Source organism: Ammospiza caudacuta, chromosome 4, assembly GCF_027887145.1.
Source record: "Ammospiza caudacuta isolate bAmmCau1 chromosome 4, bAmmCau1.pri, whole genome shotgun sequence".
NCBI lineage: Eukaryota > Metazoa > Chordata > Aves > Passeriformes > Passerellidae > Ammospiza > Ammospiza caudacuta.
The window spans coordinates 959,697-985,709 of record NC_080596.1 but is presented as its reverse complement, the minus strand read 5'-3'; the positions used below and the strand labels follow the sequence as shown (position 1 = coordinate 985,709).

General features: G+C 40.0%; 1 protein-coding gene across 2 annotated transcripts in view; it reads left to right on the top strand.

The window, feature by feature from the left end:
- GALNT7 (polypeptide N-acetylgalactosaminyltransferase 7) overlaps positions 1–26,013 on the top strand; it is a 71,621-nt gene that overhangs the window by 37,435 nt on the left and 8,173 nt on the right. Inside the window, exons 3-9 of one of the 2 annotated variants that reach the window (XM_058803404.1) lie at positions 8,157–8,323; positions 15,177–15,307; positions 15,541–15,620; positions 18,191–18,373; positions 21,318–21,435; positions 23,357–23,479; positions 25,513–25,731. In XM_058803404.1, coding sequence (XP_058659387.1) covers positions 8,157–8,323; positions 15,177–15,307; positions 15,541–15,620; positions 18,191–18,373; positions 21,318–21,435; positions 23,357–23,479; positions 25,513–25,731 — 1,021 coding nt within the window. Of the gene's footprint in view, positions 1–8,156; positions 8,324–15,176; positions 15,308–15,540; positions 15,621–17,870; positions 18,054–18,190; positions 18,374–21,317; positions 21,436–23,356; positions 23,480–25,512; positions 25,732–26,013 lie in introns of both variants that reach the window. The other variant, XM_058803405.1, reaches the window with a different exon arrangement.

The following is a 26,013-nucleotide window of genomic DNA, read 5'->3' as shown; positions in this document are numbered from 1 at the left end:
TAACTTCTTATGGCAGATATAAGGAGGTGTGTAAATGATGCATGGAAGAATCAAAAGGGGAGAGAAAGCTGCCTGATGGACAAAGCCACTGATGCCACAGATGCAGAGCTCTGAGAAGAGGCTGTTTAGTGTATGGCTCACAGGAGCTGCACCTGGTTACACAAGACCAAAGCAGTGCAAGATGTTCCAAGCAATCTGTATTCAGTATTTCTAAAAAATACTTATCTAGGATGCATTAGTTGCAGTGTCCTCATTTTGTACTTCTAGCTCAAAAGCACTGAGAATCAATGTAGGTTTTCCTTTTTGAAGTCCACTTTCACAGTAGAACACTCCAGTCCACACCTGCCATTTCCATTCCTGTGTTTTGCTGGGTTGGAGACATGCTTATTGCACTTTTGAAGTCAAGAAGCATTTTCTTACACTATATTTTAAGTGATGCACTGTGAAACTCCCTATTTCTCTTATTACCAAACTTGCACTTCTGTAGAGCCCTTAAGCCAGGGATGTTTGTAGTGCTGATCAGATTTCATGCCAGGGTAATTAACTGTGCAGGCTGAAAGGAAGCATTAAAGCTCAACATGCTTTGCTCAGACTTGATATGCTGTTGTTATCCAGTCCTCGGAAGATTTGCTTACAAAGTATTCTTACTGACCCAGAAGGTTTTAGTCTTATGACTTTATTGAAGCTAGAATTTTTGACAGCTTCTTTTGACAGATGTTGAAGGAATTTTATCTGGAATAGTTTGACTGGGAGAAGAAACATCATTAATGTTTATGGCATGAGACAAATTAATCTCCTTCTAGATTTTTTTTTTTCAGTATGACAATAAATAGCTACTGTCTACTCATCAGAGTGAGCTAGAATTTCAGCTGCATCACCCACACACATCTGTCAGTATGATTGTGGCAGAATAAATATTTTTAAGTGTTTTTTCCTTCTGTGGATTATCCAGTTTGAGTTTTCCTTTATAAGGACATTGTAGATGTTACAGGGCATAACCCCTGGGCCATACAAATTTGTACTTGAATAATTGGATCTGTTGCCACCGGTCACCTTTGACTTCAAACAGAACAACTGGCAATGAGCTTTTGTTGAAAAATCTGAAAAGGTAACTCTTTGTTGCTTGAGTACAATGTTGTGTGCATACAGAAAGGTATTTTTGGACAACTGTTTTTGCAGCTTATTTTATAAAGCAAAAGGGAATGAGAATTGGCTTGTTTTTTTTAAATCGCACATGTAGTTTTAAAGGGTGTTTGTTTTATTTTTCAATTATTTTTAACATTAAAAAAAGAAATTCTTGCCAAAAATAGACTTATAACTTTAGTAAGAATACATACATGCAGAGCTGTGTGATAGCAAGGCAGAGCTGTTAGTAAAGATATTTTTACTATCATAGCTTGATAGTGCCAACTTGGACACTTTTTATGGTCCAAAATATTGAATTGTTAGTGCTTGACTGGAGTTAAAAAAAAAAATCTTTAGCTTTAACTGATTACTTGTAATGAAGTAAGGCAGATGAGTCTTAGCTCCTCATTGGAAATGGACAGTCTTATTACTCTGGGCAAATAACATGAATTTAATATGTTCTCTTACAGTAAGGAGTTACTAGTCCAGTCAATCTCGTTGTAGCTAAGAATGTTGAATACAAAGGCTCTGGAGTGGAGCCTGCTTTCTTCAGGAATGTGATTAGTTCCTTAATTATAGCACTTTGCAAATTACATATTTGATACTGTTACAAGAAAAAGGATTTCAGTAATTACTTTTGGTATCTCTATCATTGGAAATGAAACATTAGGGACTTGGTTTAATTTCACACGGCACCCTGGGAAAACTTTTATTCCAATGCCACATAATACACTTGAACTCTTCTGTAACAAAGAAAACTATTTCTATAATGTGCACATAAATTTTTGTGCACCTCAGTGATAGCTGGAGTCAAGAATCAGGTGAATTATAGTGGTCACACTAAATCAGGAAGGCTAGCTTTCTACTGCAGATTATCAACTGCCTTTCTGCTGGCAGGACTGCTGAAGGGAGAAAAAAAATGATGTTTAAATTGTAATTAGGCATGTATTGTGAGAACATCTCATGTGGTCAGGAAAGATTTAAATTCCAGGCATTCACCTTAAAGCAAAACCCGGCATTTTCTGGTAATATTTCAGGTCCCAGTAATGAAAACTACAGAGAAAATGGATCCTGTGTCTCTTTAGTGTTGGCTGCTAGCATTTGAAATGTTGAGTTTTGAGGGAGAAATAATTAACCCAGAGAGTACAAAGAGGTTGACAGAGGCACCAGGTGTGTTATCTGTAGCTGGATTTACTTACCTCTCTGTGTGTGCATCTGAAATGAGATGGCCAAGCTCTGAACATGACCTCTTACTCAACAAAAACATATATAAAGCACAGCACCTGGAGCATATTTAAATTCTGAGTTAAACCTTGACTTCAGTGGAAGGGCAGAGGAGAGTGGGAGCGATTTCCTGCAGCTGTTTGTGTAACCCTCCAGGTGCCAACCTGCAGCGTAGGAATTCTGGGGCACATGGAGGAATCATTTTGTCAAATGAATTGTAACCTGAATGTGAAACTGAAAAATGAAATGCACTTCTTAGGCTCTGTCTTGTTCCTGTTAAGCTGACTGTACTGTGCTAGAGCATTGAAATGAATATGTATGATACAAGTTATGATGCAGCCTGGATAAGCATGGGTAGGAACTTCAAGGTTCAATATCTGATGAGCAAGGCGTGGTGGGAATACAGTATTTCTGTGAGACTGAGCTCACAGCCTCAAGTTCTAATCTAGATGTTTATTACATTGGGTAAAGCCTGCAAAAGTTTGATAAATCCAAAATTAGGCACAGCCTCCCTGCAATACCCACAGTCTGTCACAGGGCTGCGGAACGCCTCAAAAGCTGTGAGGTCTTCTTCTCCTTGAACCAAGGCAGGAAAGCAGAGGGCCTTTGCTCCATCTCCTCCTATGGGAGTTTCCCCTTCCCTAAGGAAAAGATTTTATTTTACCCACCTAGGTACCCCAGCTTTCCTGCCCTGTGTTGTTACTGCTTCAGTTTTTCAATGTTGGATAAGAGATAGTATGGGCAAGAATCTTGTGATTAGAAAAATTGCAAATGTTATTCCTTTCAATCTCTTGTTACCCCTACTGTTGGGTTTCTGTGCAAACCTTGTCCTGGATTTGGATCATGATGCTTTCAGAGGAACAGTAGGTACAGCTTTTGCTTCCAAGGGCACTAATAATAAAATGTAGTTACATAGCCTCACAAGTTACTTCAGGAATGGAAATGAGCAAAGCTTGTAGCTATTCTAAAATAGCAAATGCTGTTTCAGCATAGGTTTAAGCTGTTTGTTAGTGTGTAATAGAGGTTTTGCTGCGGTCTGCTGAAGGGAAAAAAATTATTCAGCTGATCAATTTGTCTTTCTTGAATTGTCTGTTTACTTCTCTTCCAGAAACCCTGTTTTGTAAGTCCACTGCTATAATCTCATTTTGATGTTGCTGATGCACAAAAATGCCCCACAAGGCTTCATAGGTAGCAAATCCAGTATTAGCATTAGATTTACTTTGTGGTATCCTAACAGAGAAATTCTGTGATCTGTTTCTGTCTATCCTGTCTACTCTAGACTTAGGCAATGATCCCTCTGACTTGCATGTGTTAAGCAGCCAGGCTCAGCTATGACCTTGGGGATGTCAACCATACAGATGAGCAAACATTTGAAGGTGTTTTGTGAAAAAAATTTCCCATCCATCTTCCTAGGGGTTAGATTCAGTTCACTGCAGTAGTCATAATAAATTGGGGATTTAAAATAGCAAGGAGCACTGAATCCAGTAGTAAAAGTATATAAACATCAAGCTGTCAGCTGGATGCCTGTCCCCTTGTAAGATAAGAACAGGACTTAGTAGAAAAGGAAACTGAAAATGAAAGCAGATCTCCTAACTTAATTTTGGGATTTGCTTGTGCTGGACTCTCTCGAAGAGTTGAGAAAAATGCATGTTCTATAAAGCAATTATAATAGATGATAATACAACTATGAATTTCATACCACTTTAAACATGAAATAAAATTCAAAATGCAATTTAAAGTTGTCAACATTTCTATATTAATGGAGAAGAGAAATTCCATTTTTTAATGTTGGTTATGATTTCAGGATAATAAAAAATAAAATAATACATTGAGACCTTCAGCTTTGTACTGATTCAGCAACAGCTGATTAGCTTCTCAGGAGCTCCTTTGGCTACTGCAGTGATTACAGGAATGTGATGGCAGCTGCCTGCCCTCTTGGAGGAATCTGTGCTGGTACATTTTGCTCTTACCACACAAGTACAGCGCTTTAAAATCCAGAGGATACTGGTGAGTCCTTGGTACGGGCAGGTGCAAGTTAGAGAGCTGGCAGGAGGAAAATAGTATCAGGATGGAGAGTCATGATACAAAGTCATGATACTCTTACTTCTTCTGAAGCTTAGGTGCTGATATGCTGGCACAGTCAGGGGGTCAGCATGGCAGGAGAAACACTTCTGTTGGCTCAAGATCTTCAATTGCCCTTAAGTGTCTATCTGATGGGGCTCACCCTTAAATGGCTGTGGAGGTGCTCTCCTTTTTCAGCTTTTTTGAATTTTTTGCATTTTTGTTGGTGGTTTGATTACTCTTCCAAGAAAAGCAGACTCCACTTCTGGCTTTTTTTTTTGAGCCTGAGGAAATTTGAGTCTATATCTGCATGTTCAGTGGTAGCTAACAGGGAGCCTGTATGGCCATGCCAGCCTTGGGCCATGTACCCACAATCACAACTGTGGGGCCCCAGGACATCCTAAGAGCAGCCAGTGAATGGAGTACAAAGCTGTAGGAGCAGAATTTCCTCAGGCCAAGGAGCACTCCAGCCCAGATGCTCAGCTCTTGTGCAGAGTGTCTCCTGTGAAAGCACTGCTCTCTGCCTGGCTGGTGCAGTTTGTGACTGAGGGATGAGGGGCCTTGGTGTGGCACAGGCTCCAGCAGAGCTGTTCCCTCCAGGGGTGGAGAGGGAGTAGAACTAATTCACATCCTAAGTATGCAGGCTAATAGACAGAAAAAACATTACTCACCGTGTCTCAATTAGATCACAGCTGTGCCTTCTGAGGGGTTTCATCTTGCTTCACTGGTGAGTCAGTCCTGTTTTTCCCCAGCACTGCCAGCGCTGATTGCGGAATGGAAATTTTTTATTCGTGGACTGATCTGAAGGTGTTGTTTCCTTTCTCCCATGAGTTCCCCAAGGAAAGAGCACACAAACAGAGCAGCTCTTCCCTGCAGCGCTGCCCAGGGAAGCCCTTTGTACATCTGTGCTTGCTTGTTCCTCTTTCCCCGTGCAATAGCTCTTTACAGGGCTCAGGAAAGGTGATGTGAAGTGTCTAGAGGCAAGCCTGGCTTAAGGATGCTGCCTTGTCATTCCTGCATATCTGCTGCAATGTGCCATCCTCTCAGCTCCATCAATAAGAATTCAAAATACCTTTTTTAAGTGATTTTGTTCACTAATTTGGTTTACAGTGTATTGCTACAGCTGGCCTGCAGGCTACATCTGAAAGGGCATTGTGCTGGTATGTGGGCAGGGGATGAAGCACCCACGGGATGAAGCTAGAGGTTGAAACATTTAAATCCTCTTTGTCACAGACCCTTCTGTACTTTGAATCTACTTGTGCCAGTTTTCAATAGCTTGAAGCTTTTGCATAAACATTCATATCTACTTTACTCTCTCTTTTAAAAATGAAGAGGTTCCTGGAAATTCAGGCATATTGTTTTCCTTTTTTGGTGCCTAAAATCTGCAGGGAAACCCGTACTGTAAAATCCAGCTTCAAACAGAAGGAAAGTGCATTTACGGTTTCTTGGTATGTGGTGTGCCAGCCACTGGATGTCAGTGCTGCTCCACTGAGGAAAGGCTCCACTGAGCAAAGCTTTGCCTGCTTCCTTCCCTGCAGATCTGAAGGAAATTAGGGCATTGGCTTTTGTCACTCAAATACCTCAGCAGCATTCACATTTCTTGAAAAAAACAGCCGCAGAGATTAAAACATTTATTAATTGCACATATCTAAAACAACCACTTTATTTTAAACCTCTAATTCTCAATTCCTGATGAGGAAGAAGATTGTGCACAGGAATTACTGCAGTCTGTCACAGTTTATGGGCTTGATGAGTTGGTCTGTGGACTGTCTAATAAGTGAAATAAAGTGTCTGGAAAAAGCTGGAAGCGTGATCTTACTAGAGATATAAATGTAGTGCTTCACTGCTTGTAAAGGGCACATTTAGCAACACTCAATTTGAGGAGATTTAAGTTGGCTATGTAGCAAAAAGCCTGTCTAGACCTTTGGGTTTATGTTTCAAGAATATATTAAATTTTTGTGGAAGTGGAAGAAATAAGCAACCAAAAGATTTGAGTTCTTTTTCAAGGTTTTCTTTGTTTTCGTCCTTGAAGGCAGAATGAAACATTGTAGCTGTCCCTCTCTTTTTATTCAGAAATAAGCAAAAATGTTTCCTAGCTAAACTGCAGCAGGTGCAGGTCTGGAGCACAGGGCAAGCTGCATCAGCTCCTGCCTTCTCCTTTGAGACAAAAGTGCAATTCTGCTACCTTCTGCATGGAGCTCCTGAATGGCATTCAGCTGGTATGCTGGGTTTTTTGAAAGTGTAACACCCTGTTTATACCTTTTAACGTTACCATATCACCAAAATTAATACTGAGAATATTCGTGTGAAGCAACACTGTTCTGTTATAAATCTGTTATGAAACATATTAAATCTTCCTTTTACACAGCCTGCTTAACACACCTAGGGAGGGTATCCATTTTATCTCTGCAGCTGCTAAGTAAGTTGTTGACAGCTTAAATGCTGGTGCTACAAATGTTAGTACTGCCACCTGTAATCAGCTGCAGTCTTTGAGAAGGATCTGTAGAAGGAAGGCATCCATGGCCCGAACCTTTTAAACAGCCAGTCTAGCACTTTTTTATTGGTAACTATGATTAGCTGCAGCTACTTCAGGCATAAAAACTATTGGGCTGAGGGATTTTAGTCAGCAGTTTGTACTTTTAGAGATTGTGCTGTTTCAGAGGTTGTTTACAGCACACCTAAGAAGTGAAATGCCTTATTAGATAAAATTTTGTTATAGTCTGGTTTGATTCTGTAATTTTCTTCTCCCACAGAAACAAAATTAATAGTATATTTCCACCAATGTCTTTTATTTTCTGTGAGGTGATAAATGCATATTGATTCATTGAGAAGTGACATGCATCCTTCACTAGAGAAACTCTTTAGATACCTGTGGATCTGTTATGTGAGTTCTTTCCATGTTTAACTGAATGTAGTTTCAGAAACTCCAGTGATCTCTGATGATTAATTCTTTTCAAAAGCAGCAATGTTTCTGTGCACTTAAGCTTTTTACTGTGTAAAGAGAACTACAACTAGGGAGGCGTGTGCATCTGTAAGTTTAGGAGCTTGATTTTGTAACTAATAATTTCTTAATACTTGACAGCTGTCCTTGAAAATCAGGATCTCTCTAGTTGAGACTTCATTTGCTGAAAGATGAAAAAAGGAAGGATTTTTCCCATTGAAATCAAAAGTGCCATGTCTCTATGTTTGGTGATAGGAACTATACTATTATAGTTGGAAAAGGGGCTAGTGATCAGGTAGGGAAACTTCCAGTTAAGGAAATACTTGGACTGGTTGTAGGGAGTGAATAGTCTCACTTAGGGGTGCAACTGGGGAAATTAAATCCATTGTTGATAAATGTGATTTAGAAGTATTGGAAAGTGTGGAAGGTATTGGAAGTACTCACATTGCTTGTTCCTAAATCATCTCTGACCCTTCAGGAAAAAAGACCTGAGTTTTCTGCACTAGTTTTGTTTGGGTTTTTTTAATCTCTCTCTTTTCTTACATTTTTTCCCCATGTGTTATATCTTTCAAGGAAGGAGCCCACTGAAAATGGACCAGTCTGCTTTTATTTGTATTTGACAGTCTGCTTTTTAATTTTATTTGTTTCTGTATCTGTGATGCACTTAAGCTGTATTACCTTTTGTATCCTGTCTCTCTTAATTCTGAAGGATAGCTGTCAGTGAAGATTTCATTTGCACATGGATGCTGTTAAGCAGTTCTGTAAATGCCAGTGTGAAAACTAATAAAACCAACTCTTTTTGCAGATGCAAATACTGGCACTATGATGACAACCTGCTCACCTCCAGCGTTGTCATCGTCTTCCACAACGAAGGGTGGTCCACGCTCATGAGGACAGTGCACAGTGTCATCAAGAGAACACCAAGAAAATACTTGGCAGAAATTGTTTTGATTGATGATTTTAGCAACAAAGGTACGTTTGAAATATTAACACACTCCTTGTAGAAAAGGAATTTTTTTTATTTTCCTGAAATAGTTTTCTTTTGATTTATTGCCTGCCATGGTTTGAGTTGACTAATGGGAGAAAAGATTGCTTCTTCACAGTCCTTTGAGTTCTCTACCACAGTTTTGGGTGCTCTGCAGAAGAAAGCTGGGATAGCTAGTGTCTCTCTTAGCTCTTGTGAAAACAAGAAGTTTGAAGAGTATCAAAGGGGTTAAGCCTGTTAGGAGTAACAGGCTTCCTTTATTGCATAAGGTAATACAGATGTCTCTTTTTTTAACTATGATAAAAACCTACCTAGGCTATCAAATTATCCAGATTAATTTTCAATATATTCTTCATTTCTAACATCCCTTTTTAATTAAACATCAGATTAAACTGCTTATTGTTTCTTATTGAGGGAAGAAAGCTTTTAAGAATTTGAATATGTTTTAATTTCTGCCTTTCTTTGAGTCCTGCCAACAGAAGTCCAGAGATTTTCTTCTTCCTTTGTAATTTACATTCTGATCTTGGTTTATTGTCAGGATGCATGTAATGTACTTGTATTATAAATGTAAGCATATACTGTTGTGTTTGTTTTTTTTCTTTCATGGTGGTATTGTCAGCATTAATGCAATACAAGGCTCAATACAGAGAGGAAATGAAAGTGATCTCCTAGAGAGAGAAGTTGATTGAGATAGGGGAAAACAGACTGTTTTTCAACTTTAAACAAATTTCAAAATAGTGCATCAAAGCTGCTCTTTCTGAGCAGCTGAGATTTTGTTGCAGCACGGTTCTTGAAGAGATATTGACAGAGAAAAAGAGGAGACACAAAAATATGATTTTGACTGTGTGGGATAACAGTCTCTTCCAGACAATGTTGGTGATGGCTGTGAGCAAAGGCAAGTATGGTCACAGGATACCCTCATCTTTGTTTTCACATGGATTGTGTGGTGGCAGAACAAACAGATGACTGTTCTGAAACTCTCCTTTTTATTAAATGATCTGGACTTCTTCCAGTTCCAGAGCTGTTTTCTATGGGTGTATTCACTACAAATTTTAAAAATTATCTCATCACATAGCTGAGGTAGCCTTTTTTGAGTATAAGCCACTATTAAAAATAGTTATTGTGTGTTATTTTATGCATCATTCCTATAGATAGGTAGATATCATTTTGTTTGCTTTCACAGGAGGGGGCAAGTTACCTGTATTATAAACTTGACTACATTTGGCTTAGTCAAGTAAAGACACTGAGTGCTAAATTATAGTTTTCTGTATCCTTTAACAGCTGTTGAGAATTTGGCTTAGATATACACACATGCTATAAACCAAAAATATCTTCTCTCCTAAGGGATATAATTTTAATAACTCAGTCAGCAGACATATGCTGTGTTTTAGCTTTTCAGCTGGGATCATAGCTTTCCTTCAGAGCTGTTCAAGGACTGACTTAGCTGTATAAAGTAACTGTGACACTGATTGTGTCTAGAATACTTACCAGATTTTTTACTAATGATAGGTCTCAATATTTGGGTTTCACATGACTTGTAGCTGACTCTGTGCTGTGTATATGTTGTTCATGGACTGAGTTTGTCTGGCATAGAGCTTGTACTATTTTCCCAATATATGACATTTGTTAAACAAAAGCAGTATTTTTAAAGATTTTTTTTCCTAGTACAGAATTTTTTGCTTTCTGCTCATAAATGAATGGTTAGCAGACACAGCTAGCCTGCACCTAAGATCAGCAGACCCTTGACTCTACATTTCTCACACTTCAATTTCCCAGATAACTTTCTTAAATCAGAAAATTCAATAAAGAAAGCTAAGAAAGCTCAAGGTGCAGTTTTCTCAGGTATGGGTGGCTGGTAAGACAAGCATGGACTGGAATTACTCTGAACACCTCACTGCGATTGCACTAGTTCACCATAATAATTCTTCAAAGTGCTTTAGGCTATTACTTGGTAAATATAATTAACTTAATTTCATTGGTTCAGTTTACGTTCTAGATGAAAAATGGCCAAGAGAGCAGAATCTTGCTCTACTTCTTTCTCCTTAGAGAGAAGGATGAACTAGTATGGGCTGCAACGCGTGCCAAGCTGCCTGAAGAGTTCTCCAGTCGTTAGGAGAGCTGCAAAATACAAACACTCAATCACAGCAGAGCTTCTGGTAGCTTTTTGCTTTTTCAGCCAGAAGAAAAGTCATGCTGACAGCACAGAGACTGGGTTTTCTTCTTCCCCACCTGCTTTCAGGCTGCACTTCATGTCAGCCTTTCCACCCAGCAGACCACCTTTTGCTCTTGGAGCCACACGTGCTGGGCTGGCTGGATGTTTGCTCATGTCAGAGTGGCTATCCTTATTTCTTAGCTACCGCCCTCTCAAGTGACATGAAGTTAAAATGGAGCACAGCAGTTGCAAACACTTCTAAAGGCTGGCTCCTAAAAACCCCTGCCTGTCCTTCCTTATGAGAAATCCTGTTTCATCAGAAGGGAGTTACAGCTGCATAGAAGCTTATATATGTTGTGTCTTACAGGGAGGAACAGTTGCAATGCTTGGAAAATGTCCTTTCCATTATAATTCTTAGTATAAAGTCGGCTGGGAGCAGTACTTTAGCTGAATGACACTCTTTCCTTTATCTCTCCTGCAAACAGCGGGGTTGGACTGTGGAGAACTGTGCAGAGATATGTGCTGATTTCCACTCTGGTGTTTTTTTCTATGTCAGAGCACAAAGAGAGCAGTAACAAGAAGATTGCCAAGCTAATTGATTGATTCTATCTCCATTTTCTATGGAGACCTCTGTATTAATTCATGTTAGAGTCCAAGAAATGTTGCAGCAATTTCTACCACAGTGTCAATGAGGCCAGGCTGTTTCACAGGGGAGGTTTTTTCCCCCAATTTTTCTTCTATTCTCAATAGAAGCAGTTTATTCTTCTGTGAATGCCATCTGTGTGAAGGAAACAGCTGTTCTGGAAAGGCAGTGAGAATTCATAAAACTGTATTTTCTAAAGCTTCCTACAATTACAGTTGTGTGTATCGGTCTCCAGCACTTGTTATGTATTTGGGCCCAGCTTGCTTGTTTTCTGAAGCACAGAGCCAGTATCTCAGCTGGAACTGCTTTTGTAGCCCATGCACCTGTAAAGGGTGGCTGTCAGGTAAAAAATACCAGTGCTCCTAGTAGCATTTAAAGGCTTTGTCTAGCTTTTGTGTTTCCTTATATGTTCTTTATTGTTCCCTGTGTTTCCAACTGGTGCAGCATCCCACGAGATAACCAAAGGGGAAGTAATGAGCACGGGCAGGCAGCAGCATTGTTGTTAAGCTGTGTAGTGGTGCTTGCCCTGGGGAAGGTGAAGCAGCAATCAGTGCTTGTGTTGGAGCTGAGAGCCCACCTTAGCAGCATTACAGCCCAGGGTTCTCACAGGCAGCAGGCAGCTGCTCTAGGGAGCACCTCTGATACCATTATTCTGGTTCTCAGACTGCTGTCCATGAGTTGAGGGGGAAAAAAAACTGCTTTCCTCCTCCTGCTGCTCCCCCTTTGTAATCTGCAGTGCCTAAGATCCTTTGGAGAAACCATGTGTTTTTAAAAGACGCTGATTCATGCTTTAATCATGCACTTAGACATGAGAGAGGAACTCAAACAGGGGAAGGCCAGATTGCTGATTATAATATTTTGAAAGGTAAAATATACATTTTTGAAAAAAAAACCAGATTGCTGTAAGGCTGTTGACAGATGTCATAAATACACATTCTAGGTGAACAGAATTTAATGCTGACCAAACAATATTTTTGACTGTAAAAGTATCCGGATTTTTTACACTACTGTCATGCAGGCTTTGTAGTATGGGAAGGAGGAAAAATTCAGCTTTCCTGTGGGAAACAGCACTTGCTGCTAACCCTGGCATGGTTTCAGATAATGGACTGCAAAGTCCTGAGACTTGTACTGTAGAAAATCTTTACACAATCAATATGACAGGTTTTTACAGCTCCCTGTGAGCCTTACATAGTTGAACATTTGATAAGTAAAACATTTGGCTTCATAGGCAGGAGAGCTGGAAATAACTTCAGGTTTTAAATCTTTAAAACATTCCCGACAGTCCTTCTGTAACACATACTTGGAATTTGCAGCATAAATAATGGTGTGGTATAAAGATTCTCTTAGTACCACTTCAGCATGACCTCAAAACTCTGTTGATTTTATCCTATAAAAATTTATATCACAGCTATCAAATAATATATTCTCTATTTATTACATGGCATGTTCTTCTATACAGCATATGTGATAAAATTGTTCTTTCTCTGGTTTGACATTTGTGTAACCTTGAAGTTTTTCTAATGCACAATGATTTACAAAAGAAATTTTAAATGTGTGTGGGAAAGGAGAATACATTAAACTTGGTTGAGAAAACTTTTTCTTTTATAAAGATGGAGAGGAAGGATAATAAGAGTATCAAAAGATAGTGATTTCTTTGTTCTTTGGTAGAATTGCTGAATTTTCAATATTGGAAACTTCATTTCCAAGAAACACCATTTCCTTTTCAACTACATGTAGCTTTTTTTCAAAGTATTTTTTTAATACTGCTGACAAGAATACAAAACCTACTGAAGCATAAGTTGTGGAAGTCTCTAGACTTCATCATTTTCATTCAGGTTGCAGGAAGTGTTTCTGCTGAAGTAACCTGTTGGCATGTTGCTGCTGAAAGGGACATCCTCCTCTGCATGTCCCCCCCATCCTGTTGGATCAGCACTATGCCTTAGGATTTTAGCCTTTATATTTCTCAAATCCTGTACTGCATTAGTGCATAACTCTAAACTCCATATGAAGTGTTAGTTAATTGTCTTCACTTTTGGTCAGACAAAACAATCCCTCTGGGCCTGAGATTCAAGGGTGCCTTACAGCCTCAGTAAGTATAAACCAAAAGTATAAACCAAAGTGAACTGGGGAGGAGCAAACTGGGGGAATATGACTTCATCACTTGAAGCTGTAATTGGAGCATTAACCCCTGATCTTTAAATGGACCAAATTTATATCTGTCTGAAAAACTCATGACCATCATCCACCTCGGGTGTCGCCTCTCTTGGAGGCTTGGGCTGCCCAAGGTGTCTCTGTAGAAGGCCTTTCGTAAATGCCAACTTTGTTCTCTAAGTCTTGCCTAGCCTCTGTTCCAGGCAGCCACTCCCAGGCCCCAAGCACAGGGATAGTGGCAATAGTGGCAATCAGCCCCTCGGAGCTGGTGCACAGCAAACCAGTGCATGGGTGCCTCAGCTGTAGATTTGGTGGCTTGTTTTGGTTCCCTACTGAGAGAAACTGAAGCTGTAGGCAATTCTTTTGAGCCTTTGTGTGGGATCTCAGCACCTCAGGATGGAGGTGCAGAGAGGCCGAGACCACCCTTGGGGGGCTCGGGAATCCTGGAATGTTGCCAGAAGTGTCTGGTGGCTGGACTTTGATCCTACACAGGAGATGAGACCTGTATGAGGACTGGGAGGAATTCACTGGGTGAATGGTGAAGGGATAAGTTAGTTAAAGTGCAAAACACAGGGTTTAGGATTTTGGTACAGGGGGGTCTAAAGAAGTAAGATGGAGGAATTGGGGCGTGTCCTGTCCTTCTTCTTCTTCTTCTTCTTGGCCTCCATCTTCTGTGGTGGTGGTGGCACTTTGGGATTGGTTATTACTAAAAGTGCACCGGTTAATAAGGGTAGAAGGTATTGGGGAGAAATGATAAATATTGTACACGTAACTTCGGGTATAAAGATAAGTGACCGCCCCGGGGGTTGCGGAGTGTGCCCATGGCTGACTTGCTGTGCAGACCTCTGTCGGGCTGAAAGAAAATCTTTTAGATAAACAATTAATAAACACCGAGACCGAGACAAGATCAGAAGTCTCTCCTCGTCCTTTGAAGCGTCGGCTCTCCAAGGCCATCCCTGGGCCTTTCCAGAACACCTAAACAGCAGAAACAGAAAACCTTACACCTTTGAGTACAAAAATAGATTTTTAACAAACACCAGCAGCTAAATCAGCACAGCCACAAACAGCAGGCACCTGATTACCAGCCTTTCTGCCTTCATTAGCTTTCTCAGCAGAATCATCTGGGCAAAAATGCTAAGCAACATTAGGATCCTTTTCTCAAACAGTGTGGCAGGAATGTGGTTTCCAGAGAGGTTTGGCCCAGACAAATACAAATCTGCAAATACAAATCTGAAACCCTTTAAGCATAGCTCATCTTGATTCTTGTGTGGTTACTCATCCTTTTACTGATGGAAGTCCCTTTGGCTAAAGGTTTGTTGTCTCCTCAGTATGATGCACTTCTGGCCCTCCAATTATTCTCATTAATCTCATTAGAAGATCATCCTAAAACCTCCACAAGAAGGAACAGATCTAGATGAAGGAGGGCAATAATTTGAACATGTTGAGACTCTGCCTCAGGTTTCCAGATTATTAATAGACTGACAGAAACTTTGTGAGGGTGAAAGTGAGTGAAGGGAAATGTTTGCCTGAAAAGTGGTGCCTTCAGCTGTACGTGTGACATCATCTGATGAGGAAAGATGTGTGCTGAAGTGTGGACACTTCTCTGGCTGCTTGGAGTACAGATGAAAAGCTGAAAGCCACTCTGTGATATGTAGAAGTGACCGTGTACCCAGCTCCCTGTGGGGTGGCCAACCCCTTCAGCTGCTGTTTCTTCAGATGTGCCAGACACAAACCTGTGCCATGAGGTCAGTGGTCTTGATCTCCTCAGTTTTAGTGTTTGTGAGTAGGTGATTAAAGGTTCTTGTAAATGTCTGTAGATATTTTTGGCTTATATTAAGAGAACAACACTCTTTATTATTAAACCTCCCCAATTTTTTTCTTTGTTATCTGGTAGCACACTTACAAGAGAGGCTGGATGACTACATAAAGCAGTGGAATGGCCTTGTAAAGGTATTTAGAAATGAGAGGAGGGAAGGTTTGATCCAAGCTAGAAGCATTGGAGCCCAGAAGGCTAAACTTGGACAGGTAGGAGCCAATTCACTCACAAGTCTGTCTTTTTGCTTTTTTGGGGAGAAAGGTTGTGGTGGCTTCAACAGACATGTGGAAATTATTGATATTGTTTTAAGAAGAGATTAATTTCCCTCATCTAATCTTAATTTTCTTGTTTATCATATGAATGTATCTCAATGTAAGGAAGCTTCATTAAGTAACAATGTTGTATACAGAAATATAAGTTACTTTTTTTTTTCCTTTTGTAGGTTTTGGTTTACCTTGATGCCCATTGTGAGGTGGGAATTAATTGGTATGCACCACTTATAGCTCCTATATCTAAGGACAGGTAATGTTCTCCTGTTACTTCCAGTGTCTGGCCTTTTAGAAAGTAAAAGTCACAGTAACAATCCTCACTTTTCAAACTACAGTCGATATGTTTTATATCTATATCAAAAGACATCAATATTTTCCATGGGATGATTATATTATCTCCCAGCATAAAAGATACATAATGAGGAAGGAATATAGTCAGAGCAATTAATCTCCAGGCAGTTTAATTTAATAGGCATACTGAATATTTTGTCTAGTGCAGATTATATGTAATCCTTGTCTTTTACAATGATCTGAGACACTGATATTGAAATGTTCTAGCTGAATAAGGAGCATGATTGCACAAAATAACAAAAAAGTATGGCTTCTGGTACAGAAAAAGTAGCAATAAATGTTTTGATTTAATAGGAGTTTAAAGCCCCCATGATCTCAAGAGTTTATAACTTTCTCATCTTTGGTCTTGATGTATGATCTTATTTGTTTCCTCTGAAGTGCTTTGGAGCATTGTCTGCAGCAGAGGGAGGCCAGGCTGGAGCTGTCTGTGCCCCTGACCCTGGCACTTGCTGGGAGCCTGTCAGGGGTGCCAGAGGAGAGACATCCCCAGGGCTTTCCTTCCTTCCTTCCTTCCTTCCTTCCTTCCTTCCTTCCTTCCTTCCTTCCTTCCTTCCTTCCTTCCTTCCTTCCTTCCTTCCTTCCTTCCTTCCTTCCTTCCTTCCTTCCTTCCTTCCTTCCTTCCTTCCTTCCTTCCTTCCTTCCTTCCTTCCTTCCTTCCTTCCTTCCTTCCGACACTTCCTTCCGACACTTCCTTCCGACACTTCCTTCCGACACTTCCTTCCGACACTTCCTTCCGACACTTCCTTCCGACACTTCCTTCCGACACTTCCTTCCTTCCTTCCTTCCGACACTTCCTTCCGACACTTCCTTCCGACACTTCCTTCCGACACTTCCTTCCGACACTTCCTTCCGACACTTCCTTCCGACACTTCCTTCCGACACTTCCTTCCTTCCTTCCTTCCTTCCTTCCTTCCTTCCGACACTTCCTTCCTTCCTTCCTTCCGACACTTCCTTCCTTCCTTCCGTTGTTGCTGTGTGCCACTGCACTCTTGGCTTGTGTGGTCAGTGCTATGTGTGTTTAGGAAACCACGTACAGCATTAAACTCTTTAATCCCATAAAATTGCTCCTTAATCCTAAAAACTATTTGTTAACCTGCTGTGCTACCAGAATTGTCGTGAAGAATTTGGGTTTGTGTGTTTTAAGGCCTGTAACTAAACCCAGACAGGATACTAGGGAGAAGATGGAAACGCTTGTGTGCTCCCACTGAGTGTGTATTGCTGTTTCACACAACAAAGACTGGTGAGAAGGGGGGGTTTAGAGGCATCCTCCAGCACTGCCCACAGAGGGGAAGGCTGCAGGATGATGACCAGAGGTGCTGAGACACACAGTGCCAGCAGACAGTGCTTGGCAGCCTCCTTCCATGCCCTGGTACCCAGGGTGCTGCCTGCTGCTGCTTCTGCCTCAAAGAACAGCAAGGTGTTAACATGTCTCTTCCCCCCTGCCTTTCCTATCTCTTGGAGCTTCTTTTAAAAAGGTGGAAGTGCTCCAGCCTGGGTCACTGGGAAACTCATTTGAAATATGTGGGAGGAAAAACAAGATAATGTCTTTTCCTTGGTGAATATTGTGTGTGATAGATCACAATGAGGAGGGTATTGCAAATCAAACAGGAAGAATTGTCTTGAAAACTGCTTCTAGAGGAGCACTAGTAATGTTTTTTTATCCTTAGAACTTGGTGGGTTTTCAGGGCATTTGAATAGGACAGTATAATGAAAATCTGTGTTAACACTAGTAAAAGCTAAGTGTTTATCTTACTTGCTGACAGCTAAGATCTGATATGCATAGAAATTACAGGAAATAACAATACTGTGAGAACCCTGGCCCCATGAGGTCTCCTCCATTGCCTCCAGCAGTGCTTTATTAGAAGACTGGTATCAAGAAGTCCACGTAAAGGAAAATGTACTGATAAACCAATTGATATATTAGCACCTCAGACCTAACTTTTCTGTTTTCAGAACATCTTTAAAGAATGTAAAGAAAAGACCATTTCTTTTTTCTTCTAATGAGGCTTAATTTTTTTTTATAGTATGTTTACAAGTGAATTTTTATATGCAGTGTTCTATAAACTTAATTAAAGGTATGAATTTCAGATTAGACAGATTACTCTTCTTAAATTGTATTTTGCTCTTTCTTTCCCTTCTATAAATGTTTCAGAACTACATGTACTGTACCTCTAATAGATTACATAGATGGGAATGATTATTCCATTGAGCCACAACAAGGTGGGGATGAAGATGGTTTTGCCAGAGGGGCCTGGGACTGGAGTTTGCTATGGAAACGAATTCCGTTAAGCCACAAGGAAAAGTCCAAACGAAAGCATAAAACTGAGCCTTATCGGTAAAGAGAGCTGTTTACCTACTGTGAATCCTAAGGAATGATTGTCTAAACCCTGTCCTTTTTCCCTCCCCCTGTCTCCCCACGAACCTCGGCGGGCGCTCGCGTGCCCTGCCCGTACCCGCGCCGGCCGCCCGCAGAACCACATGCACGGTGCCGCTCATAGATGTCATAGATGGCAACTCTTTTAAGATTGTGCCTCAAGGGGGTGGTGACGAAGATGGGTTTGCTAGAGGAGCGTGGGATTGGAGTATGCTATGGAAGAGGGTTCCCTTGACCAGGAGAGAGAAGGAAAGCAGAAAGACAAAAACTGAACCGTATCGGTAATCACTAAATCACTTACCCGTTTCTTTTTTTTTCTGAAGTCAATATTGATCCACTAAAACTTGCATGTACTTCTAGCCTGAGCACTTTCACGTTTCTAACCACACTAGCTGCTTTGTTTAGTCAGACCTGTTTGCCACAACTGACTATTCACTCTAAATATATTTGCTACCCTGTGTTGCCTCTCTGTTCCTGCTCTTGTGTGGTTAATAGGGTGCACATTAGAATTTCTGGGTTCTCTTTGGCAAAATATTGTGTAATTGTATATTTCCCTTTGTTGCCAGGGAAAACTTTAATAAGCTGTGATATTTTTTTCAAGCACTGTTGGAAACAGCAGTGCTTGTTTAACAATTTGGCTTGAAATAACGAGCATGCTGGAAGTATTTCTGATAGATGGTAATGCATAAAATCTGTAGCCTGCTGTCATGGCCTGATGCATGCATACAGCTGGAGGATTATGCATGTGTATCAAAAAAAAATCCCTTTTGTCATATATCTGCCACTTGCTTCACAATGGATCACATCTGACAAAGAAGCACACTGTTTAAGAATCTTGGCTAGATGTTTCCTAAGAATTTTAATTTAATACACATAACATTAAAAAAAAAAAAAGAAGAAAGATAAAAACAACACCTTTTATTGTGAGAAAACTCCAATAATTTTCATGGAATTCCTGCCTTTTTATTATGCTTTGTAGTGGGGTATGTTTTCTTCCCAGAAAACAAAAACTGCCTAGAAACCCTAGCTTAGAAACTATGGTTTCTGGATGGGTTTGCAATACTGGGAGACTGTGGTTCTGCTGGTTTTTTATTACTTTCCCCTTCACACTTAACTAATCGTGTTACTACATTTGAAAGCAATCTTCACATCTTCAGAATCTAATATCTTCTCTTGCTTCTATATATGATTTAAACATTGTAAGAGCTGATGTTGGTAGTTCCCTATCCCCACCCATGATTGTTCTTTGCTAAAATGGCAACACATGCAAGCAAAGTTATGAAGCTTTGATCTGTTTTGTGTACAGTTTAAATAATACCATTTTCTGATGAGGCTGTCCACATTGGAACTGTAATATTCACTTAGAGGGGGATAAACTATTTCAAACATCGCTGTAGTGTTCTGTGTTTGCCATCCAAACAGGTCTTAAAATCGTTTAAACTGTTCCCAGAAACACAGAACACATGTTCTCAGAATGTTTTAAAAGACGACTTTATTTTTAATAATACCTTCAGATTTACAGTGCTTCCTTTAAAAAGAGACATGCCCTGCATCTGTTTGTCTCTAGGCTGTGTGCCTTTTCTTGCAGCAATACCAAGGCAAGTAAGACCAAGTAAAAGTCTTGCTGAAACCATAGCCAAGATTGCTTAGCTTAAAAAGAGAACAAAAAGATCCTCAACTGCTTAAAGCAGCGAGGCAACGTTTTTGCAACGTGAGAATTGCCCCAGGGCTGAATCCTTCTTTCAGTAACAGTGCTTGCCTCTTTGTATCCTATGAAGTACACTGCTGAGCTTACCTGGCTTTTACTGTGTTCTTTAACACACTTGGCAGCATCTTGGAGGCCAAGCCTGAAACTGCAGTGTCTGAGGCTTCTCCACTTGCCAAGTCTTTATGGTGCTGAGGAAAACCCAAAGTGCAGGAAAGCTGTGGTGCTGTGCTGTGCAAAGTGCTTTCCCCTGCTGCGTCTTCTGGCTTCTTAACCCCAGGATGCAAAAACAGTGTTGGGGGAAAATACTGTAGGCAGCAAGTAGAAAGGGACATGTTGCAGTACTTTGGCATGTGATCACCTAATTTACACAGCAACTAAACTAATAATTAATTATGCTGAGAGTCAGCACACACACCCAAGCAAAGCAAAACAAGGAATGAATTCGCTGCTTCCATGGGCAGGCAGGTGCTCAGCCATCTCCAGGAGAGCAGGGCCCCATCACATGCAATGGGGAACTTGGGAAGACAAACACCATCACTCCAAACATTCCTCCTTCTTCCTCCAATTTTCATATGTTGAGCACAATGCCACATGGTCTGGAATATCCCTGTGCTCAGTTTGGGTCACCTGCCCTGGCTGTGTCCCCTCCCCACCATGGCAGCTCAAAAAGCAGAAAAGGCCTTGGCTCTGTGCAACCCTGCTCAGCAATAACAAAAACATCTCCCCATTATCAGCCCTGTGTTCAGCACAAACCCAAAACACAGCCCATGCCAGCCACTGGGAAAAGAATTAACTCTACCCCAGCCAAAACCAGCACAAGCTGTAATCCAGACCACAGCATCTTTTTGACACATTAAAACTTGCTAATTGAATCATGGCATATGGGAAGGGATTTACAAAGCCATTAAAAGGAAAAGGGTAACAGCAAAAAGACTAAACCAAAGTGGAAACCTTGTACTGCTTTATCTAGACACTCTTCAAAATTTTACCGAGTATAGTGTCAAGTGCCTCCTAATAGGACAAAAGGAGCTAGAAGATCAGAAAGCTGGAAAAGCTCTGTTACTTGTTTAATAGACGGTGTGTTTCAATGTGGCAGCCCTTCAGAACATAAACTTGTTTGCAGTTTCATATTATCTCAAAAACTATAAAAAAATTTAAGAGAGAAACATCTCATCACACTGATTCTCATCTTGTTTTTTATTTTAATAGAAAGGTGTTGACTGCCTGAATGGAAAATTCAGACCAAGATTTTCTATCATCAAATTCATTAATTAAATAAATTACTTGTAGAAGAAAACCCGCAACATAATAAGAAACTGTGACCTCCCTAAAAATTATATAGATGTCACTTCAGAAAATTGCTGCAAGCTGATGACAAAGCTTTATGACTTTTCAGTGTATTGCCATTTACCTGATCTTTACTACATGTTAGCTGAATTGCTTTCCTCCCTAAAGCTTTCTCTGAGTGCTATTGTATCCTTTTGGCAGAAGGAGTTACACTGTCTTCCTCTCCGCAGGTCTCCTGCCATGGCTGGTGGATTGTTTGCCATCGAACGAGATTTCTTCTTTGAGCTGGGTCTCTATGATCCAGGGCTTCAAATCTGGGGTGGTGAAAATTTTGAAATTTCTTACAAGGTAACACCAATATTTGAGAACTAATTCAATTAAATAGATTTTCTTTTCTGTAAATACTTCTGTTTGGAGTTTAGACAGACCCACCTCTTCCTCATGAAGCCCAGGTTTTGATGTGAGGGGATGTGACAGAGATGTGTCTCCTCAGTGTTTCCTTGTGGACTTTGGGACAGAAGTGTTCAGAGAGGTGGCTTTGTGCTGAAACTCAAATGATGCATAATCTAGATTTTGTAAACAGTTTGGGATTGCACCCCTAACTGCACAAATGTCCAATATAAAACCAGACTGGAAATTTTATGAATGTTCTCATAGTGAGTATAGAAAAAAAATTCCAATGAAAGCAATATCAGGGAACAAGTAGTCCTCATAGTCCTCAGCTTATGCATGTGCATTGGAGAGTATATAATGGTGCAACAAAAAGTAATCGGCTTCCTCCCTGCCATTTTTGTGAGTGAAAAATTATTTTATATGCTTTTCAGCATTTCAAGAACTTCTTCGAGAGAAGTCTTCATAATTGAAATGCTAACTGCATCATTCACAATCACAGGGAGGATTTTACTTTCACTCCCAGGCATGTGCATGCTCTTCAGTTTGCAGGGAACACAAGATGATCGTCATTAGCTTCTTGTAGCTTCAGTATTTGTGATGACACAAGTGCAGGCAGCAGGAATCAGGCGCAATTAATAGACCAGAGTGAAGATGTCTTATAGCAGCAATCTGTGAAATCATAGCTGAATTTTACAAAAAGTACATTCAGAGCTCCCCTAGTTACTCTTGCTCTGAGTTCTTTACTCTTAATAACAGTGGAAAGCTCTTTGTGAGTTAGAGGAAAGCCCTGAGTGCACTTGCTCAGCTGTAAATCCATATGCAAAGGGTATTTATTGAGGGTTATGCACACAGGGTCTTTATCCATATAATTCTCCATCTTGCTTAGATCAAAATCATGGTTGAAATTACTTACAGTAGTTCTGTGATTGAAATGCTCATTATGTAGACACCTCCAAAGTGGTTTCATGTAGATCACAACCAATCTTCAGAAGAACTAAACATTTATCACTCCTAGATTGCAAATAAAATTAATATCCTTGCATACCTGAGGAGATTTTTTGATGAAACTTAGGAAAATTAATATCATGATGCAATGAAGACAATAAGATATTCTGCCCATCTTTCCTAATACTGGTAAATCATATTTTTAATCTGGAATTTAGACTAATTTGAAACATTCACAAGGTTAGCTTGAATCAGAATTTGGTGCTACAATTAAACTTCTCCAAACTAGGAGCAACTAAATTCTGATTTTAGTATATTTTCTTTTCCCCATTAAGGGATTATCCAAAGATATGTGGGAGTGAGGGAATTTCAGAATGGTTTCAGAATTTTTTTATTTTCAAATAGTTCAAATATTTTTTTTATTTTTAGCTACTATAGTCAAATATCTGTTTCTGCTTGGAGCAATGAGTTACCTAACACATCCTTATCTCCTACTAATATTTATTAAGAAAAACTTAAATGTGAATGGGCATCTAACCAAAACCCATCTTAATGATGGCATGTGAATTACTTCAATAAAATAAAAATATCAATAATTCTGTCGTAATAAAAATTACCCAGTTCCTGATTTTGGGCACTCATTCATTACCGTTGTTCTGAAATAGTGATGGAAGGAGATGCCCAACTTTTTAAAAAGCTTTTTTAAAAATTGCTTTAGTTGAGTAACTCTGGCTGAGTTGAAAGTGTACTCAGTATACCTCTCATTTCAAAGACCTGTTTTCTTTATGCTTACATCTGGAGTAAAAAGTATGTAAACATATGATAGTATAGTAAGAAACGTAGCTGATGTTTCTTCCATAATTTATTGTCTGTTTGTCTGTCTTAAATTCCTGTGTATATATATTGATAATACCTTTGTTTTACCTTGCAGATCTGGCAGTGTGGGGGAAAGCTGCTCTTTGTCCCCTGCTCTCGTGTTGGACACATCTACCGTCTGCAGGGCTGGCAAGGAAATCCACCCCCTGTCTACGTTGGCTCTTCTCCTACACTAAAGGTACAGTTCTGAAGCAACCTGGAGGGTGGTTTTTGATTTCAGATAAGAACAGTTTTAGATAAATGCGTTTAAATTACCAGTAACAGCTTAGAGAGCTCTTCATCCAAAGTGATTTAGTATCTTAGACTCGGATGGTCATCCCCACAGGAGAGAAATCTGTGTTAATCCCACTGTTACTAAGAGTAGAGAATCCTAGAACCCACTTTCTTGCTCTAAAGCTTTGCCCTGCTATCTCTGAGGTACAAAAGCACTTCCTATTACTTAATGTCGTCACCTCCAGCCTTTGCTGCACTGTGCCCAAGTATGTATGAACAACTCTACACATTCCTGGAGATATCATGGGCTTGAAATCCTCTTTTATCTTGATAAAGATGGATATGATACTAGGCCAAGTTAGTGAATTCCGGAATCTAGCATCTCTCAGACTTTTGTGTCTGCACTTTTTAATTAAGAAGCAGCAAATGACACCTGGGAAGATGGTATGCTCTGCCCTACATCATGAGGCTTTGCAGCTCCACAGGTACGCTGCAGATTGTAGAAGTGTTATTCAAGCCCTGAAATTAAAATTAGACATCAATTCCAGAAAGCAAATGAGCCAGCTCTATATCTGAAGAGAGAATCTGAATCAAGAAAAACTGTTTATATCAGTTTCCATCTACCAGCAGGAAGAAAGGCAACCCTCCTGTTAAGTTTTTCTATTGCCCAGTTTAGGCTTTCTCTTGGGCTCTGTTCTGCCATCAGTAAATCCCACTCCCAAAGACCCAGCTCTTTGTGATTAATTCCAATCCCAGAACAATCTTCCTAGACAATGAATACCTGTAGGGTTATAGAGTATGGCTTGAGCCAACCTAACAGTTAGTTCCAAAGGCAATGTCCCAGCCTAGCTGAATGGTAACAACTATCCTGGCATCCACAGCCCCCAAAAACGCGGGACGTTTTGGGAGGCTGTGGGGGTGTGTATGCCAGGATAGTTGTTACCATTAATGTGAGTTGATGAACATTTTGGTGAAACAAGGACTGGGACCAGTACAAGGGAGCCCAGGGGGACACATCCGGGGTTAGAGACAGAGGAATGGGCAACAGGATATCAAATGATAGGTCTATTGCTCAGTGCAGGCAAGATGCTAGTTTGCCTTGTCTGAAGCAATAAAAATCATTTCAGTGTTCTTAAAAGATGATCAAAAATATTTGTTGAATATCTTAACGCCTTACATGAGTCTGCTGGCCTGCTTACTGAATGTAAAAAGCACTGCTGAGTGTTCTTAAATATGAAGTTCCGTCTCTGTACAAGGCAGGATGTAGAAATAGCTTTTCCCCCTCTCCAGGCACCCTCCTGTCCTCATAGTAAATGTCCTTTTTTTATAGCTTTGTTCGGTTTATGCCAGATGTGGGTTAAAGTCTCAATAATTTGTGCCTTCAGTCAAATCTTTTAAGACTCTGTTAACATAGGTAATTGACACTAGAAGAATTTAACAAAGTGAGGCATCTAGAATGTGTGCAGATCATATAGAGATAGGAGTCATCAAAGAGAATAAGATGTGAGGAAGAGGCTTGTTATCAAGTAAGCTATCCAATTTTCCCCCTTCTCCAAGTAGCTGACCCATTTAAGACTGAATTTTTTCCCTGTTAGTGGACCAATGCATATCATTCTCTTCATTAAAAATTGTAGAAGGTGAATAGAAACCACGAATTGCAGTTCTGACAGAGGCAAATAAATGCAATGTTTTATTGCACCCATAACTGAAAAGTCTTTATTTTCAAATAAACAATCTCTAATCTTAGAAAAAGACTTTGCATTCTCATTAAGCAGCCCAATTTAATTTGCTGGCTTCAGTCCTAAACTATCCCTTGAAAATAATATTAATGTGTCTTGTTTAGTGTGCTGATAGTGACAGATTATTAGTGCTATATAATAATACTATGCTGTCACTTTCTAAGAGGATAAATCCTTAAATGTCTGTTATTAACAAGGAGTTGCTTCTGGCCTGTTTGTGTGTGCTTTGAGGTCACAGCAGTGTCTTTATTCCTCACAGAACTATGTCAGGGTTGTAGAGGTGTGGTGGGATGAATACAAGGATTACTTCTATGCCAGCCGGCCGGAGACAAAGGCGCTGCCCTACGGAGATATATCTGAGCTGAAGAAATTCCGTGAAGATCACAACTGCAAGAGTTTTAAGTGGTTTATGGAAGAAATAGCATATGATATAACTTCATATTACCCCTTACCACCCAAAAACGTGGACTGGGGAGAGGTAGGTACACCTATGTATTTTAGGAGCTTTTTGTAAAAAACTGTGAATTCAACAGGAAGCAGTTGTGACTTGCCATGTGAACAGGCTATTTGATTACTTCTGCACTAAGCTATATGATACTAACCAGAGAGCTATAAAGATGTAACCCAGGAAAAAAATTATATCTACTTTTGCAGGTGTGATTTTTTAATTAGTTCCACAGATCCTTGAAGGATCATTTATGTCTAGCCCTGTCCAAAGCACTTTTTTCTATAATTAGAATTTAAGCTTTTTCAAAAGGAA